This window comes from Topomyia yanbarensis, chromosome 1 (genome assembly GCF_030247195.1).
Source record: "Topomyia yanbarensis strain Yona2022 chromosome 1, ASM3024719v1, whole genome shotgun sequence".
In the NCBI taxonomy this organism is placed as follows: domain Eukaryota; kingdom Metazoa; phylum Arthropoda; class Insecta; order Diptera; family Culicidae; genus Topomyia; species Topomyia yanbarensis.
Window position 1 is genome coordinate 22,028,917 of NC_080670.1, and position 20,394 is coordinate 22,049,310.

At 39.9% G+C, this 20,394-nt stretch overlaps 1 protein-coding gene across 1 annotated transcript in view; it reads left to right on the forward strand.

The window, feature by feature from the left end:
- Positions 1–781: 781 nt before the first annotated feature.
- The window catches only part of LOC131693754 (osteocalcin 2-like), a 46,701-nt gene continuing 27,088 nt past the window's right edge, over positions 782–20,394 (forward strand). Inside the window, exons 1-2 of the mRNA XM_058981878.1 lie at positions 782–791; positions 3,807–4,189. Coding sequence (XP_058837861.1) covers positions 782–791; positions 3,807–4,189 — 393 coding nt within the window. The remainder of the gene's footprint in view (positions 792–3,806; positions 4,190–20,394) is intronic.

The following is a 20,394-nucleotide window of genomic DNA, read 5'->3' on the forward strand; positions in this document are numbered from 1 at the left end:
GGTACAATTTTAGGTTGTAACCCATTTTAAACTGCCATACCTCATACCACTTGGGGACTACGAAACTGAAACTATCCGGTCGGGGGATCCATCCAACTGTGTCAAGTGCGATAGCGAGATTGAATCATCACTTCAGAACTTCACAACACACTCGTAATAGGTATATGTACTATCCTTGTGCCTGTTCTGTTTTACCCACATCACGGAAGTTGCTGTTGCTGGACTGTTGTTGCGACTGTTTTTATTCTCTCATTCGACAACCTTTTTGCATCCTGGTTGGTTGGTTCGGGGTCGGTGCTGCTATCGGGCGAGCAGTGATCCCTTTCTGTCCCAATAAATGAAAATGGGGGGAACAGATATGTTGGTAAACAGTGGAAAGATGGTATCCCTTTTTGGAGTCATTGGATTTTTTTTTCGATTCACTAAGGAGTAAAGCTGTCACGTCAATTGTATGGTTGAGGGATTCTTTCATCGTCTCATTATATGTAGAAATGTTTTTATGTGTGTTGCTTGTGTATTCAGACAGATAAAAGGGAATGTTGTTCATTTTTGTCAAGATTTTTACTGGCATTCCAATGTTTCGAGATTTGTAATTTGATTCTCGGAACGGGTGGATTCTTCTTTGTACTGTTTAATATTACTTCGGAAGGTTTAATTAGAAGAGGAACGATGGACGTATAAATCCGTCTTAACTTATTGGTTTCGCGGATGACGTTGACATTATGACCCGTAGCTTTGAGACAATGATGGTGCCATCGCTGGCGGCTCCCGGCAGGACACGATGGGGGAAGGTACGTTTATTGAACTGAGCTGAGGGTCTTTCATATAATACCAGTATCATTTGACGCTATAGTTTGGTAATACTTTTAATCTAACGGAAATCATTTGCTGAGTTGCCTGGAATTATTCAGTATCTCTACATTTTTATCGTATGCATCCATATCGCTGTCGCTGCTGACCACGATTATGGTAGGATGCTCCTGTTTGCATTTTGTACCTGCGGGTTACGATTTCGTTAATTTCATTGTTGATTGTGCTGCCTGCTGGTTTGAAGATACTAAGCGAAGTCGTTGTTAAATAGGTACTGTAAATGTAATTCATTTTTTTCTAATGCTTCTGATTAGGATTTCAATTCAGTGCACATCTGAATACATATGAATCATGTGATATTTTTTCGTGTTAGTCAATATGTTCAGGTGCTAACTTTCCACGCATGATGCTTTAACAGATATTGTCGATGAATAAAGTATAGAGCAGTCGTCCTAAGTGACCACCTTTAGTAAAATAGTGGTGGTTAACACAAACTGGTCATCGACTATGAAATTGCTAACGTTTTTAGTACACTAACCTTTGCCGAACCCAGAAATTCAAAAATTCAGTATTCCAGGAATACAGAAATCCACGAATCCATAAATCTAAAAAGCCTGAAATCCAGAAACCCAGTAATTCAAAAATCCAGAAGCCCTTAAATTTTGAAATCCTATAATCCAGAAATGCAGAAATACAGGTATCCAGAAATACGGGTATTCAGAAATCCTGAAATTCAAAAATCCAGAAATACAGAGAGCCTGAAAACAAAAAAATCTGAGAATCCAGAAATTCAAAAATCTATGGATCCAGAAATCTAGGAATGCTGAAATCTAGATCTATCTAAATCTATCTAGAAATTAAAAAAAACCAGGAACAAGAAATACAGAACTCCAAAAATCCAGAAAATCAGAAATCCAGAAACCCAGAAATTTAGAAATCGAGAAATTCAGGAATCCTTAAATTCAGAAACCCAACAATCCAAAATCCCGAAAATACAGGAATCCAGAAACCTAAAAATCCGAAGATCCAGAAATCGAGAAATCCAGAAGTTCATAAATTTAGAAATCTAGAAACTCAGAAATTCTGAGATCCAGGAATTCAGTATTCCACGGAATCCAGAAATCACGAAATTCAGAACTCCGAAAATTCAGAATCTCGAAACCTCGTGATCCAGGATTCATATTTACAGAATCTCTGAAATTCAGAAATCCGGTAATTCAAAAATACTGAAGTCAAGGAATCCTGAAATCAAGAAACTCAAAAATTCAGAAATTCAGAAATCCAGAAATCCCGAAATTCAGAAAATTAGGTATCCAAAAATCTAGGAACCCAGAAATCAAAAAATCTATTAATCCAGAGATCCAGAATTCCTGAATCCAAAAATCCACAAAATCCAAAACTCCGAAAATTTGGAAATTCAGAAATCCAGATTTCTATAAATCCAGAAATCCTTCAATCCTAGAAATCCAGAATTTCAGATAGCCCGAAAAACAAGAAATCTTGAAATTCAAAAATACAGAAAGTCAGGGGTTCAAAAATCTAGGAATCCATAAATCCATAGATCCAGAAATTCAGACACTATGAAATCCATAAATTCAAAGATCTGGGAATCCGGAAATCTAGAAATCCAACAATCCAGAAATCCACAAATCTTAAAATCCAGAAATGCTGGAATTTAAAAATTCAGGAACCAGAAATATATAACTTCCATCCAGAAACCAAAAAAAAACAATCCAGAAAATCAGAAATCCAGAAATCAAGAAATTCAGGAATTTAGACAACAATCCAAAAATCCAAAGATCCCGAAATTCAAAAATAAAGGAATCCAAAAACCTAGAAATCCAGAGATCCAGAAATCAAAAAAATCCCGAGCTTCAGAAATTTAAAAATCTAGAAATTCAGGAATTCAGAAATCCAGAAATCCAGTAATCTTGAAATCCAGAAATCTATCGATCCAGAAATTCAGAAATCCCAAAATCCCGAAATCATGAAATCTCGAAATCCTGAAATTCCAAAAACCCGAAATATCAAAATGTGGAAATCGCGAAATTCCGAAGTCCCGAAATCCAGAAATCCCGGAATCTGAAAATCCCGAAATCACAATATCGAAATCCCGATATCCAAATATCCAGAAATACAGTAATACCGAAATCCAGTAACCACGAAATCCAGAAATCCAAAAATCCAGGAACCGAAAATTCAGAATACCAGGAATTCTGGGATCCAGAAATCCAGTAATTCAGAAATCACGAAATCCAAAAATCCAGGAACAAAAAATTCAGAAATCCAGAAATCCTGAAATCAATAAATTCAGAAATCCAGAAATTTAGGAAACCATGTACATACCTAGAGATGCAGAAATCCAGAAATGCAGAAATCTAGAAATTTAGAAATCTAGAAATCTAGAAATCTAAAAATCTAGAAATCCAGAAATCCAAATATCCTGAAATTCAGAAAATCAGGTTACCATTAATTCAGAAATCTAGAAACCGAGAAATTCAGAGATACCGAATCCAAGAAATTCAGAAATCCAGAAATTCAGAACTTCGTGAATTCCACAGAAAACCAGAAATCCCGAAATTCAAAAATCGGGAATCAGAGACCTAGAAACCCAAAACTCCAAAAATCCAGAAATCTAGGAATCCAGAAATCCAAGAATCCGGAAATCAACGAATCCAGGAATCCAGCAATCCAAAAGTCCAGAGATTCGAAAATTCAGAAATTCAGAATTTCAGAAAGTTTGGAATTCAGAAATTCAAGAATTCCAGAAATCTAGAAATCTGGAAATTCAAAAATCCTGAAATCCAGAAATCCAGAAATGCACAAATCGAAAAATCAGAAATCCAGAAATGTTGAATTCCAGAACTAGAGGACTACAGGAATCCACGGAATCAGCGGGATCCACGAATTCAACGGAATCAACAGAATCCATGGAATCCACGAATCCACGGAAGCCACGCAATCCACGGAATCTTCGCAATCTTCGGTATTCTCAGAATCTACGGAATCCACAGAATCTACAGAGTCCATGGAATCCACAGAATCCACGGAATCTACGGAATCCACGGTATCTACGGATCCCACGAAATCCACAAAATCTACGGAATCCTCGGAATGTACGGAATCTACGGAATCCATGGAATTCGCGGAATCCTCGGAATTTACGGAATCCACGAAAACCACGGTGTCCACGGAGTACACGGAATCCAGGAAAGTCCACGGAAATGAATCCTCGGAATCCAGGAAATCCAGGGAATCCGCGGAATTTATGGAATCCGCGGAATTCATAGAATCCACGGAATCTAGGAAATCCGCGGAATTCAGCGAATCCACGGAATCCACGGAACTCGCGGAATTCACGGTATCAGCAAAATCCACGGTATTAAGGGATTCTACGGAATCCACGGAGTCCACGGAAATGGAAAGAACTGGCCGGCCACCAAAATTAAGCACCAGAAAAAAAAATATTGACGTCAAGTGATAAAAATAAGGTTGTACAATTAACAACGCCATGAATTGGGTGGTTAATAGTTACCAAATTGACAAAATTAAAGCAATACGAGACGATGTTAAATATGCCGTTAGATTTAAATGTTATCACCATTTTCGCAGTACGCCGGATGATGTTTGTACCACAGTTCACCGTACAGGTGGTTTTGATTAAAGGACTCATTCGCTTTGCCACAACATAGCTTAGGGTTCTCGGAAAAATGTTGTTTTCCGATACAAGACGGATTAGCCGATACTAAACACTTGCTTATTGCAATGGGATCTCTCTAGGCGACTTCGTAATTCTATAGCTGCAAATAAGTGGTCTACGTGGTAGTAAGACTTGGCTAAAGGCTTACTGAAACTAACAGTTGACATTTTCAATAGGAGCTTAGCGCAGCGGGCTTAGGAAAAATAATTTGTTGTTCCTGAAATGGAGCATAAATCGGTTGAAATCGAAAGTGTGTTCTATTTCACTATGGTTATGTCTCTGTCATTACCTATCTACCTATTATTCGATAAGATTAGGAACGATAAGAGATCTGTACAATCTTCAGCAGAGCAGATGGTTTTATACATTGTCACTATACAATACTTTGTCGCAGTTCAAAAAAAGACATAGATCATTCACAAACAGTACGAAGATGAGCGGTCCCAGTATACTGCCTTGAGGAACTCCAGAAGTTAGTTGAAATGAATCTGAGTTTTGATGTATTCAGTCTAACATGCACGAAACGATCCAACAGGTTTTAATGCAGCCATCCTATTACCCAGGAAGGGAATTTACATTTTTTTTGCTCGAAAAGAAAAAAATGGTAAGATATCATATTTGAATTCACTGTATTGGTGGCTTTGCAAATATATGTTGGTAGGTCAATAGACCGAAGGAATTGAAGGTATGATCCGAGCGGTTCTTACTGTCTACCTCCGTTCGGAACGACATCGAAACATGAACCGTTTAATTTTAAAGCAGGCAATTGCTCTTATGTGGATCACCGTTCATAGTGATCCGAGGAGGCGGTGCTAACAACGCAATTATATACTCGCTCACCGGTCGTTTCGTAGGAATAAATCTTGGAGCTGGTCAAGATTGCTTGAACAAACTCTATTTTTAGTCATTTTGTTCAGTATAGCGGCATTCAAAAACAGGGAAACTATTGAGCAGAAAATATTCAAACGGAGCCCCTATATTGATACGCTACGTTAAACTGTTAAAAACTACGAATTTTACTAACGAACAATGAATGAAGCCAATCAGGCAATAACACAGAACAGAGGCTTGCTCAGATTAGTTATAAATAATTAATGATCCGTTCAAACAACGAATGGTTTTAGGCAAATGCATGAATAATTCGTCTCGTATCTAAAACCAGAATCAAACCCTTAGTACTAAATCCTTTCTCGGAACTTGATTTTAAATTTCCCTATTGTGGGCGAACTGGACAATGATGATTAGCTCGGCACCACTAGATCAAAACTCTTCTCATCAATAACGATAATATTCGTTCACCAAAATCATGTTCCCTCAGCTCAGATCCTTCCTACGGTCACCCTGTGCCTTTCTATTTTTCCAACTCACAGAACATCTCCCATTTTGCCTGGAGAAGGTGTATGAGCTAAATTGATTTAGCAGCAGACTTGGAGACTTCTCGGAAGAGTTTCGGTTTTAGACTGATGGTGGGTGGAAAATGTTTAATTTAAATACAATTGATTGGAGTATCCTACATCCTGCTGGTTGGTTGGAAAAGGTCTGCCCAATCTTGGAACGGTGCGTGTTATGTAAGCCTAGTTTCGTAGCCTCTGAATTGATTATGGTGAATCCATCGTCATCGTCGTCATTCTCACACTCGGTCTATTGTTGTTGTAACTGATGATTTTGTTGGGAAGCTAGACCCGCCAGCTATAGGTCCAGGAAATTAATTATGGCTAGTTAGTTAACCACCCACTCTCCCACGTCCAGATATTTCGTCAATTCCACCTGAACGAACCTTCGCAGAATCATCAGAGGAAAGTAGGGATCTCAAAAATTATCCACCGGGGTGGTGTACGGATAAATAAATGAGACGACCAGACGAAGGTCGTGCCCACTTGAAGGATTATCATTTCCAGTCCCGTTTTTTTTTGCTCCCGGTTGTACCAGGTACCGAACGGTGTTCGGGGTTTTCGGCTCCGCCGATGGTGAGCGGTCGATGGATTACCATTTCGAATGTCCATTGACCTGGATGAGTCTTCATTAATTTCGATACTGTGACTGGATGGAACCCAGCTCGTCCTGTGTATGGTGTTCTGTCTGACAGATTACATGGGGGTTGGGTTCAATAGGTTACACGGATACTGATTGAAGCTAAAATAAAATGAATATTTCTCGTTCAGATCTATCTTGTTGACTTGATTCTATCTCGGCAGGTGGTGTGGTAAATCATAAATATGGTAGTTTTTTTCACAATACTGTGCACACATCAAAAAGGGGATTGAGATATCTTCATATGTCTTTGTTGCAAGGATAATTCCTGTATTCACTTACAATGCGAAAAAGTTGACAATCCAGAATTTTCGGCTAAACACGAAGATAAGAAAAAATAATAACACTCTTTAGGGATCTTGGTAAAGCTGTCCAGTTTTGGGGTTCCATGAATCAGCTCGGTTAATTTGTCGAATGGAATTCTTCCGAACTCCGTTACGCGCTATTAAAACATCACAGCGAATTCTACTCTAATGTTTTTTCCACGCGCTGAAAACAACCTAGGTTATCCTGTTCGAGGCCACCGCCAGTTGATTCGAACCCGCTTCCGTTTTTTGCCCAAGTGGCTGATCTAATTCTGCCTTTGCTGACTCTGTTCGAGTGGAAAAAGCGAAGAAGAAAAAACAACATCCCGTTTGCCCTTGAGGGCTGGAAACTGTTGGTCTGTTGGTTGGGGAGCTTTCCCGTGCTGATTGTTGTGATGTGAACGAAGTTTTGACGCAGCCATTGCGAGTAGGGGAAAATAAAGCAGAAAAAATAACCCATAATCGCATAATCCCTACATCTACGGAGCTGTGCCGGGGTAAATAAATATTGCGAGTAGAAATTTCCCTTTCCTTCAGCTGTCTGTCGGCGGATATCATGCGAACAGTAATGCGGTACCGTTTCAAGTGGAATTGGAACGCTTTCTCTAAGCCATGTATGCATTTAAGCTTTCGTAAGGCAACTGCTGAGCGGGAAAAATCCTTTTGGTGAAGTTTGTTTCGTGATGGGAAGAAAGAATGAAAGGAAGAAGGGGAACTTTTCAACTTGTGTCGTCGGTGTCCCGTGACTTATCGGTGCATTCTAAGTATGCATGCTTATATTCGTTTATCGGTGATTGATCGGAACTTTGATCCTTTGAAAGGGTAATATTTGCTCGTTATTTATGATAACTTTAAGCTTATTAAACGGTTTTGAAAATAAATCGAATCAGAATCGCTTCAGCAAAGTGGTTTTTAATGTCATTTTTAACAACTTTGTTGAAGACACAAAATCACCAACCAAATTTGTTTGAAGAGTTAATTTTCTGCAACATTTTTAGACTAAACTCAGACGTTGATTTTACTGCGTAAACAAGTACAAAAATATCCACCAATGAACTTATTACACTTAACTGTACTCCTGCTACACTGTTAATATTAAACTGCCCAGTTGTTTACAAGCAAAATGTGGTACAAACTGGATTTATGTAAATCTGTCGCTAACCTGTTTGAACGACTCGTTGCAAAAGAAATTCTTAAGATGTTCAAAGGCAAGCCAATGTCGCGTGCAACTATTTTTAAAGTTTCAAATAATTGTTGTAATCGCATAAAAATTTAGTTGAAAAGAAGTGCGGTAGCCCACCAAAATTAAGTATTAGAACAAAGAAAAATGTGCTGTCAAGTATTAAGTATTATTAAGTATTATTGCTCTATGAGCACCACGACACCAAGTGAGTAAAGGCGCTATAACCTAGGCTAATGAGCCAGGGCAGGGCTAAATACCTCTGTCCCATCCCAAAGGACCAAAGGAGTGACATTAACCTTCTTAGCCAAGTCACTCCCAACGATTTATTATTAGTCGGTTCCGACAGCATGAAGTAACAAGTTACTTTACGCTTGTTCGGACATGCCGTAGACTCAGGTGATTCGCATTTCTAATGCCAAAAGACCCTGACCACTACGGCAGCAGACAAAGGGTTAAGTCGCCGGTGAGCTCTAAGCTTGCATATATGATCCTTCCACGCTTTTCTAAACTTTCTCCTTTCAACACCTTGCTCTCCCTTGAGTACTATGGCTCTAAATATTGAAAAATATACTTCACCTTCCAGTCCCTTGCTAATTAAATGCCGAAAAAACTGTTGACAAATTAACTCAATAGGTCGTTAACAAAAATGGTTAACAAAAAAAATGGTAAAAAAAAAAATGAATGATCTAAACAAGTTGGCGACAGATTTACGAAAATCCAGCTTGTATGACATTTTGCTGTGTAAAAAAATGCGCAATTCGAGGTTAACAGCACAGTAGGAACACAGTTAAATGTGCAGATGCGTTGGTAGAGATTTTTGTGCTTGTTTATGCAGCAGAATAAACGCCTATGTTTAGTCTAAAATCTTTCCTAAAAGATGTTAGTCGCCGATTCACCTTAGAAATTTCATCATGATGCATCCGGGGGTAGATTCGGATTCGGAAATTCGGAATAAAAATGATTCTAGAAGCAAAATGCGGTACGAATCGTTGATGAACAGTCAGAATTGCAAGGGACCTAGATTACTTTCTTGTGATATGCCTGAAAACTACCGATCCTACCGTTGCCAAAGCCCTCGATTCTTCAGATACGATTCGCAACTTCATGTGATATTCGAGAAGATACTAAACATCGTTAGTCGTTTTAGCAAATCGTTTAGGTAATTTCATTAAAGTAATTAAATATAAAATTAAAAATTATATTAAATGTGAAACAACACGTACATGCTTCTGCTTTCAGCCAATTTGTATTTAAAAAGTGGAGAATAAATTGGTGTATTTTTACATGTTCCATTGAGTAGACAATTACGTGACACGAAATTCAGCTGGGCATCACACTCGCGACCATCGAGTTTTTTATTGTCCTTAAAATAATGTTGAACGACTTTCACACTATTTTTTAACGATATTTTCCTTCTCTTCTACTTTCAGGTAAGTTTTTCGATTTACATTTACTTTTGCTTCACCTTAAGGCAACGACGGAGCTCCAGATTAGGGCGGTAATTGTCTATACTATATTTCTCTCCCTACGGAGAAGGTTGGATAAAAATGATTGTGTACAAAAATGATATACAACTAAACTTTGCATCAAACACGTTTACATACAAACGCCCGAGTCCTTCGCGATTATCCACACATGCACACACCAACGCCCGCGATATCGCAAATATGAAAACGCGTCGATGATTAAGAGAAAGTTTTAAAACTTATTAATATAAAAAATGGCCCCTGGGGGACGGACATAGTGTAGTTGGTGGATGAATTGCCTTAGCTCACCTAGGTTCGATTCCCAACCCCGCACGTAGGGCTTAGAGAATATTCCAAAAGAGATTTCTCTAACCCGGAAAGTGGCGAATGACACTAAGGTTAAAACCTCTATAAAACAAAAACAAAAATGGTCTCAAGGGTTAATATATAAACGCTCGTTTCCACGCGATTATGAAACCTCCACTTCTTCACATCTGAATCGTATACTGTATACTGGCCTTGGGCAGTGTTGTAGTCGGTGATATTTACCGGGTTGTCTGGAATTGTAGTGTGTGATTCTGACTGGGATCCTTTCCGAGAATCCATCTGTACAGTTTCAGTTGTGTTACTGTCAAAAGAAGGTATAATATGTACAAAAATGAGCTATAGATTTCATATATCTTTGATATCGGTATTTTAGTCGTCAAATTAGCTTCATTAGTCCACCAGCACTAGCGACCGGAGACTTATCAAATTTTAAACACATCTTCGGTCGATACAGTTGGTCGAGGAGTACTCTGTAGTGTTGTTGGTGCTGAAGATGGCCTAAAACACAGTTATGGCATGAAAACATGAACTCATTTTTGTACATATTATAAATTCCTTTGACAGTGACCCAACTGAAACTGTGGAGTTGGATTCTCGGAAAGAATCCCTGTCAGAATCACATACTACAATTCCAGACAAGACGGGAAATATCACTAACTAAAACACTGCCTAAGGCCAGTATACAGCATACGGTTCAGATGTAAGGAAGTGGAAATTTCATGATCGCGTGGGAACGAGCGTTTATATGTTCACCGAGCTTCAAGCCGCTATCAGAAGCTCGTGGAAATATTTCTGCCCAAAGGTAATGTTTCTTTGCACACAGTAAAAATGGCGTACGCTGAATCCTGGATATCGTCATTGATTTTTAATTATTAATATTTTTGAATATGTAAAAGACTCCGGTTCCGATATGCCAACGCATTAAACCACGTTAATTCTTGCAATTCTCACAACATAAATGAAACCTGAACGTCTGACCGTAAAAAAATCATCCGGATCTTCCTTTGATATGCCAGCAAAATTATTACTCGGTGCAATCAGGCTAAAAGCATTTGCAACTATTAGAACATCGAAGGAAATAGGATGCGGTCAGTCCATCCAGAATCCCTGAGTAGGGAAACCACACACACCCAATCCGCAAATGTATTTCTTACGTAGTAACCGACAATATGTTCTTCCTTACAATCAATTTAGTTGCTGCTGGTCGATGATTACGGGAAACAAGCCCGCTACGGCAACTGTATGTCCTTACCTACGCTCGCCGGTTCTTACAGTTACTTTCTAAGCATTTTATCACATAGGGTAATGAGCCTATTTTCACCATACTAAGCAAAGTGCCTCACTAATTCGGTGATTTCTTGCCTTACAATCAATGGAATGCGTAAAAATTGACATCAACCGCTTTGCTTCGTTGTTAAGAACCAATATAATAACACAAATGCGTTGAAAACAGTAAAATTCTCGTGTTTGAGCACAATGAAAACTCGAATCGAGTGCTCCTACCCGAGCAGAAGAAAATAACTGCGGAATACTAAATTTAAGTATCAATACCAACGACTGTTTACCACAATATGGTATTAATGAGCTCTACATAAGAGGTGAAATACCAAACAAAAATAACACAGATATGTTCTACAAATAACTATTTGATAATTAAACGAGTTATTATAATGCCTGAATAATAATAAAACATTTTTCAAACTTCCAGTAACAAAATTCACACTATGGAGGTATTCAATAAGGTATTGATTTGGTATTTGAAAAAATCACTGGAATACATAAATAATACTAAAATAAAGTATTATACCTCATTGAGGTATTAAGCAGGTATTGAAAACTGTTTCTTCAATACCTGCTTAATACCTCAATAAGGTATAATAATCAATTAATACCAAGTTTTGGTATGAATACCAAAAAATAGTATGCTCGGGTTATTGCCCAGTTATTTTCTCCTGCTCGGGTATTGTTGCGCTACCATTCGACTCAATGCGTTGAACAAAGATGGCAGACACTGCTCTAACCAACGGCTTCCAATGAGTAGGGTGATAATAGAAACATGGCGCAAAGAGGCTCATCACCCTATTATCGCTGGTTTTTGCTCTTCACGCTAGTTCCAGTTCTGTCCAGAAGAAAAAAAAACGAACACATTCACAGACACTCGCTCGCTCTCATTAGGGCTGTTCCTATCCCTTGGCAGCCCTTCGAGGATGAACTAGATGGATTCCATGCCCTGTGGTGTAACAAATATGTATAGCACACTAAGGTGGAGGTAATTTTTGAACATTTTGTTTTAGTGCCCGGCGGATGCTTTTTGTGGTGTGGCGGGGGGTCCCCAGGCAGTGCCCGACAGGTGGCGTCGCACGCTGTCGGACTCTCCGCAAGGGAGGATGTGTAACTGCGCCATAATATTCATTATTTCGCTCATTAGATAACCGGGTGTGTATTAACGGGTGAACTCGAGATCGGGTAGAAACTTGAAGGATGAAGGATTATTTCTGGTTTTGGGGGGATTTTTACATATTATTTGTGAATTAATTTCAGGATTCAGTAAATTGTCTGAATTATGATGAATATTTTGTTCCTTTGGTATTCCATCCTTGCACGAAGTTGATTTTCATTTCAAAGTAGACCAACATTGACGTCACTTTTCACTAACGGATTCAAATGGGTAGTAATTATAGGAATAAGGCGAACAATGGCTCAATATCCCATGCTGCTCAAACATTCGTTCAGATTAACCTAATTGTACTGCGCCAACAGCCACCCCGAAAATTCCAGCACCAATCCGAAACCGAATTCCTCCTACTACTGCCAAACCGGTTCCCTGCGGGGCCAGTCCCTGTTGACAGACAGCCGAGCCGCAACAAATTTTATCGCGCTTCAAACCTTGCCCCGAGGACTTCATTTATTACCCGTTTTACGAGTGCCGTTGCGATGAATGGCGAAAAAATCAAAAGCACTTTTGGCACGGTTTAGCTTTATTGCTCAATTGAAGGAAGGAGATGCTCCTAGCAGGGAACAGCCTTTTTATGCTCATACAAAGGCGGACTGCCCGGGCGGCGGCGGCGACGGCGGAGGCGGTGGCATGATGCGCTGCTTTTATGAGTTTACCCACTAGCAGCAGTTCGGCCTCTCTACACACCGGCGGAGAGGGGAGGATTTTCCGACTTCGAAGCAGTAAAAGATAATAGAAACAAAATCATAAACATGGGATTTTCGTCTGCCTAAAGGGGTTTTCCGTCAGTCACTTTCGGAGACTGCTGTACAAAGCCGCCCACTGGGTTGGGTTCGGCTGCGATGGAATGACGCTAAACAAAGCAAAGCCTGGGTATTACGTTGTACGGAGGAACTTGGTCGACTAGTATTCCGACAGATTTTGTAACTGATCTCTTGCACGTCGCGAAAATAGTTTGGTTGGTTGAACGATTCTACTCAAACTATGGATGCTTCTTGGTCCGACCAACATCCTGTTTATGAGAGCAATGCATTATCTCTTGTGCCACCAGATAAGAGCGACACTCCGTAGTCGTAAATCCTAATTTAATTGGAAACGTCCTCTCAAATATTTGTTTGTATTTTCTGAATCGAAGAACTTCGTTGACAGGATATATTTGATGGAAATAAAGAGTTATTATAAAAAGTAGAATATTGAAGGTGAAAACAAACGAACTTAAAACAACCTTCAACCAACAAAAAATTGAATAAAAAATATGCATATCGCTCTACCGCGATTTGGATTAAAAAGTTGACAGCCTTCAAAAGTGATGGCGAAAATCGCTGCTCACGAGTTGCTTGGCTGGAGTAGTGCTTCCCTTCCAGTACGGAATAGTGCAGATGTAAATCGGTGTTAATAAAAAGCTAGCAAATAAAAATGAAACTGGTGTAAAGTATGCGAACAAAATCGGTACAGTTACTATGAGAAGGACGAGGAAAGAGTTGTTGAGAGAAAAAAAACCGATCTCGATCGTTCCGAGCATCATTCATGAGCTCCGACGCGGCTGGTATAGTTTCTTCCGCTTCTCCGAGAACGAACGCGAGCACGGGTAGTTCAAAGAATCGTTGGGAAAATTGAAAATTCATAAAATTATATTTATTCTTTCGTAATAGTGTCACGGAATGGTGCCAGCGTGACAGTACAGCAGTATGGCAAACTGAAAGGAGAATAGCAGCTCGGCGATTGAAGCGAATGGCTTCACTGCATTTCGCCGTGTGAGTCGGCAAGGGATGCGCAAAATGGTACTGACAAATTGACATGGTTTCTATTTTCCGGTATTTTCGATGGGCTCTGAATCCTTCCGTTGTGACGCTATTGGAATGTATAAATAGAAGGTGCTCAGAATAAGCTAGTATTTTGATCACGCGGAGGATTGCTTTGCAGAATCGCTTACTCTTTAATTTTAAGATTCTGCAAACAATACAGGAACTGGGTGATTTCTAATAAATGGCCATCAGTTTTCACATAAACATCTGGGAGGACAGTTTAAGAAACCGTTTGTTAGGAAAATTTAACTTTTTGTAGCCACAAGTGCACATTTCTTGCCAAAACGCATATTTTTCTGACTTCGACATTCTTTTCAATTTCAATGTATATTTTACTTTCGTTTTCTGGTATCCATGCGAAGTCTTCACTGCGAAGCTAGATACAGTCATCTTTTTACACTAGATCTTGTATTAATATGAATGCTTATTACTGAATTGCGTTTAAATGTTGAAGCTAAGCTAACGCATTTATTAGATGATAAAGAAAATGGTAAAATTAACCTGATGTTTTTTTGTAATGTCTAGTATGCTTGATTCAAGGGATTGAATAAGTAAGTGTTATTCAATTTCAGTACGTGTGGAACAAACTGCCACGTGCAAACATCATATGTCACAGTTCGTTTCGTTTCATTGAATCGAACGCCGCCTTAAAATCCACAAACAGTTAATGAATCCGCAAGATTTTGTCACGGGATTTAGCCAGAATTTATCGCAAAGTGAATATCTGGTCCGTCGTTGACCGTCCTTCTCAAAACCCGCTTCGCTATTCACCGACAAAGAACACAGTCTGCTAAACAGAACACGGAAGTGAATTTTATAGGAGGCATTGAGAGTCGTTGTGATTTGATAGATTTTGGGGCCCTTCTTGGACATCATCCATCCGGTGCGCCTACAATAAAACTGGAAACGAGGCAAATGTCTTCAGAACAAGAAGTTTTAAATCGAAGAATAAAATTAAATAAATCAACATCCTGCCAGATAACAGTAGTGAGGACAGTATGGACGGAAGCGATAACCAAAGAAAAGGATCGAATGACTGTTCAGCTCCACCACTGCGGAAGAAAATCTCCTTTCGCACTGGTAAATTGCTTGCAAGGACTTCGAAGGACACAAAATAAATATATTTTTGATAAATAATACGCATGGCATCATCAAGTCGAGTCAAATAAACGAATAAAAAAGGCATTTATTTTGATAGTCACAGAATCGATTCGTTGGAAAAAAGGCGTCTAAATTCGATTGGATGTACTAGTTCTCAATACTCTATCCAAGGAGCAAAAATAAATATGATTATAAAATTAATTAAATTAATAATTAATAATAAAGAATAAATGAAAATAATTAAAACATTTCCTTTTTTGAATATTATCGCGTAAAATAATCTGAAATAATGATAAAAAAGTTAAAAAAATAAAATTGATATATTTGATAAAATTAAAGGAATCCGTCTAGTTTCTCATCTCGATCAGATCAGAAGCTAAAATCGCGCTGCTTGCTAACAGTGCAACGTAACAAATGATCACATCGTTTCTACCTATAGTCTACTATCTACATTTACCGCACCAGTGTTATAAGAAAGCAAAGCTACCGAAATACAACAGTCGTCCCAAGCACTTGTGAACATTAAAGCACTGTTATTTGCATCATTCCGGTATCAATACTTTAGGTCATGATAAGTGAAGTTCTTCAGCAAAATGCGAACAATCTTCCGCCCAGTACGGTGGCCGTCTGTTACCCAACATTACCCAATCCACTCTAGTGTTCGCGAAGTCGAATAGTTATTAAACGTGCACGTGCAGCTTAGACTTACGGAAGTCGTCGTCATCCAATTCCATCACACACGAAATGCTGCACTGGTAACGTTCAAAACTTTGGCCATGGCGAAAAGTTTTGTTATGGACAACAACGTGCAGCACGTCGTTTTGAGTATAGCAATGTTAGTATCAAAATACCTGTTTATACAGATGATGTGAAGATTGACGTGCGTCTGCACGATCTATACTTGCGTGTTTGCAATAAGTACAATACAACCATCATGCCGGAATACCGAGCGGTGGAGTCCGTTAAGTTTGAAACGTGGAAACATGTTTTATTATGTATTTCCAACGGTGTTCGTGTCGTGAGATCCTTCTTACCTGAACTTTCAAGACGAAATAGAAGGTGTTACCAATTTCCAAATTACACTGTGCACATATGAAGTACAGACCCATACGTGTCAGTTCTATAGCAAGAAGACGTAGTACGGAAAGCCATGAACAAAAGCCTCCAACGAAACTTCGAATTTTCGGAAGAAGATTGACGAGTAAATGACAGAAATCTATTTATTAAAAACGTTTTGATATCTAAGATGGCGACTTTAGGTTGAGCACAATTTTTAATGTCCCTAACATAATTAGTATTTTCGGAATGAGGTGCAATCTTAAATGGCGCCATAAATGGCGCCATCTGGTAAAGCAATATTTTCTAAGGCCCTATCAATATGGGTATTTGTAAACAAGCTGAGTAGATTCCAGAATTCGCATGTCCCTACAGGACACAACTTCACAATTTAAAATGACTTTTAATTGTTATCTTCTCGACAAATCCGTTCCAAAAATACCCGTATTGTAAGGGTTTTAGCAAAATTTGCTCAACCGGAAGTCGCCATCTTGAATCCCAAAATAACGCCAGTCATAGATTTCTGTCATCTACTTCTCGCCCTCGATCCAAAAACACCCGTACTGTTAAGGTTTTAAACAGTTTTGTTCAATCGGAAGGCGCCATCTTGAATTGAAACCTAACTTCACTTATCGATTTCCGCCATGTACTCGTCTTTTAAAAAGTTGCTCAACCCGAAGTTACACCCATTTCAAAAATTTCCATATTGTTAGGGTTTAAAAATTTGCCTTTTTGAATTTCAAAATGACGTCACTCATATACTTCCGTCATCTACTATTCACGCTTATTCCAATTCCTTTATTGTTGAGATTAAAAAAACGCTCAATCCGAAGTCGCCATCTTGAATTTGAAAACCGTCATCGATTTTCATCATCTACTTATCAAGCCCGCTCCAAAAATATCCATGTTGTTAGGGTGAACAAGATTTTCGTACATTTGGATTTTTAAATGGCGTCCAATACCGTACAATGAATATCACATTCAGAATCACGGCCCGCTGCAATTGGTCTAAAGCAGTGTTTTAGTGGGCGCCATTGCCTGTCTCGTCTGCAGTTGTAGTGTGTGATTCTAACGGGGAGCCCTTTAGAGAGCCTAGCTCTACAACTCCAGTAGGACAATTCTCGAAAAAAAAATCCTTTGAAGGCAAACGACGATTTTTGAACAAGTTTTTTTTTGCTCGGATTATGCAAGTAGCACGGTTTCCTTAGAAGATTTTTGGAAGAGTGGACACGTCAGATCTTGAGGTTTCCCTTTGGCCAGCACTTCAACAATATGGTTGTTTTCGGAACAGTACTAACCAGTAGATGTCAAATATCGATGTCTGTGTCCATTTCAAAAATCAAGTTGGCATCTTCCCACTTAGCGGAATTCTCTAAAACCTAATCGATATGGGTATTTTTGAAACGGGCTTGACGAAAACAGTGCAAAAAAAATCGAGTAAAAAATCGTGCAAAAAACCGAGTAAAAAACCTTAGTGTATTCATATCTAGAAATTTCTGTTAACTCTTTTCAAACAATACATTTCTCAGCTATCAATCAGATTTGATCATCCCTCCCGGCAGACGTGCTCTGAAACAGTTTTATATTTAATATGGATCTTTTCTCCCTATCGAATTTCATCTCTGTCCTGCCCTGAAACTCCGCTTTTCTTTCACACCCTCGTTGATTCCCTAGTTTCCCCCCAAAGCTCGAAAGCTCGACGACGACAGACAGCAGCGCGTGTGTACGTGTTTATCGCGTACCCCAAAAATCATAGGGTAGCAACATCAGAACCATCGACATTGCTTTGTTCCTGCAAGGACACGACGCGACCCGTCGCGACTCACCGCTCCAGCAGTAATGACAAAGTAAAAAGCTCTGCAAATGTTTTTCTTTCGAAATCATACAGTCGATTATCGGAGGAACAGATGTCCCGTGCATGTCTCCTGTCCGACTGGCAGATCGTTTATATCGACTCGAAAAAGGGATATTCTCGAGATACGCGATTGATTTGCAGCGTTGCGTCGCGTAATTGGATTCGGATCCCATTCATTTCACACCCAGACTTGTTGAGCGAATCAAAGGCGGCGTTTTCAATCAAAAATCAAGGATTTGCTCGAGGGCGATGCTGTTTGGTGAGCTAATACTAATTAAATTTTCGCTCGGTTCGCTGGTGCGTCAGAGTTGGAAGCAATTCTGCGAAATTGTTCGACTCTAGTCTGCCTAGCCTATTGTGTGTGTGTGTGAGTGAGTTTGCGTGGGTGGCCGCTTCAGGCGAACATTTTCCAGCAACTCCACAATCACGCATATGGTAGGAATGATGGGTGCGGGGCAAATGGCAAGAATGTTACCGCCGCGGCAGCCAACGGAACGGGATGCCTTCATCGACTGTAATGCAAGGAATTCAGCGAGGAACGAGCGAATTTCCCTCCCGGGTTGGTAAAATTATAACGATGGGGAAATAATCGTAACGCTAAATGTAATCATCGTTCGATGGCTGCCAGCCAGCCAGGCAGCCAGCCAGCCAAATGCGTTGGTTGTCGGAGAATGGCCACTTGATGGTTCAATTTTCCACTGCGAGCAATGATTCGTGCCGGCATCGTTTCAGCAGATTTTTTCGGGCGGAAATATTATTCGAATCGTGGAAGGGGATGTTGAGATCCGCATCAATGACTGATTGGTAAATGAGATAACGATGCCAGCAGCGGGTGACTAAATTGGTTTCAGTTTTCCATTTAGACGTTTTTATCTCGCCGCCTGTCACTATCGGGTGGGTGTCGAACCGATTATTCCGGTAATTGCTGCCGGTAATCTTAGGAGTTAGAACGACATTTCCATTTCTCGAGAATATCAGATTACACCACGTTCAATTCAACGGAAGCTAATCTTTCCGAACAATAAAATTCCAAGCAATCAGAATTCCGTCGCCCGTAACCCGAGGACCGGCTGCCTTCCTATTACAAGAAACTCGGATTAGCTCGGGGCATGTAATTTGCCCACCGCTTCTTAGTCCAGGTGTCGTCCTACCGTCGAAAAGAAATGAGAGCTTTTCCCTGTTTGATGGGAACGAAAATGAGCTCCAATTAGGAATTCAGCAGCACCGTCCCACTTGGGTCTAAGTAAAATATCTTGTTACCATGTTACGTGATAGACATTCCGAAGCAACTTGTTTGATTCGAGTCCAACATTCGGCGCACAGAGCACAACATCCGCTGTTGGGGCCCAGGATTCAACACTTGCTTCATTTGCGTTCCATGTTTCTGTTGGACAGGCAGCCAGCAACCATCACATACTATGATCGTTCCGTTTATCCACTGAAATTGGAACTTGTCGGGCGCAATCCGGATGAAACACCCAGTCGTGCTCTTTGTTTTTTCTGAGTGTAAACGAAAATTTGCTACTCAGGAGGAAAGCATGAACACGCTGTAGCTTAATGAATTCACCTTTTCTCCTTTTGCGACCTGCTCGAGTCCTAATCCATTAGCTGCTGCCAGCAGACTGATTTCAAAGATTCAAGGATTTTCATTATTTTCCAAGTGTCTGCATGAGTTTTCCTTTGCTGACATTTTTCCACTCTCGACCGTCCGTACCGGCAGTGAGCTTGGCACGTTCGGCAAATGAGTCCCGGTAAACTTTGTGGCGTTTGAAGCCACCGACCTAGTACCGGGATTCGATACCTATAGGAGAAAGGGACGAACAACGGGTTAATTATTGTATGACCAGCATCGCTTGCTTGCTCGCCGTAGGATAAGCCGAGGCCGAGGGATTTCCTTTCCATCCTAGTCGGTGGGCTTTGCACGTTCTCAGAACAGGCAGGCGCTTGTCGGACGCGGAAAACTTTTCTGTTTAATTAACAGTATTAAAAACACTCTCCTGACAAACATCATCACAGCTATCTTGATAATAGAAATCTTCGCCAATGGGAGCGAGGGAGATGCTGCAGCCGCCTTCAGGTAGCCAGCGATGGGCCAAAATTTCTAAATTTTGATCAAAATTCGGTAAACTTTTGGCAGATGACTGACAGCGTGAGTGAAATGCTGCAAATTGGGTGTTGATAAATGAAGCTTGCGAAGGCGGATTGATGGGCTTCGTATTTTATGCAATCTACGAAATGTCTTCAGTCATGTTTTGGCCGGGGCAAAAGTTGAGTTTAGGAAAACAAATGGTTTTGCTTCT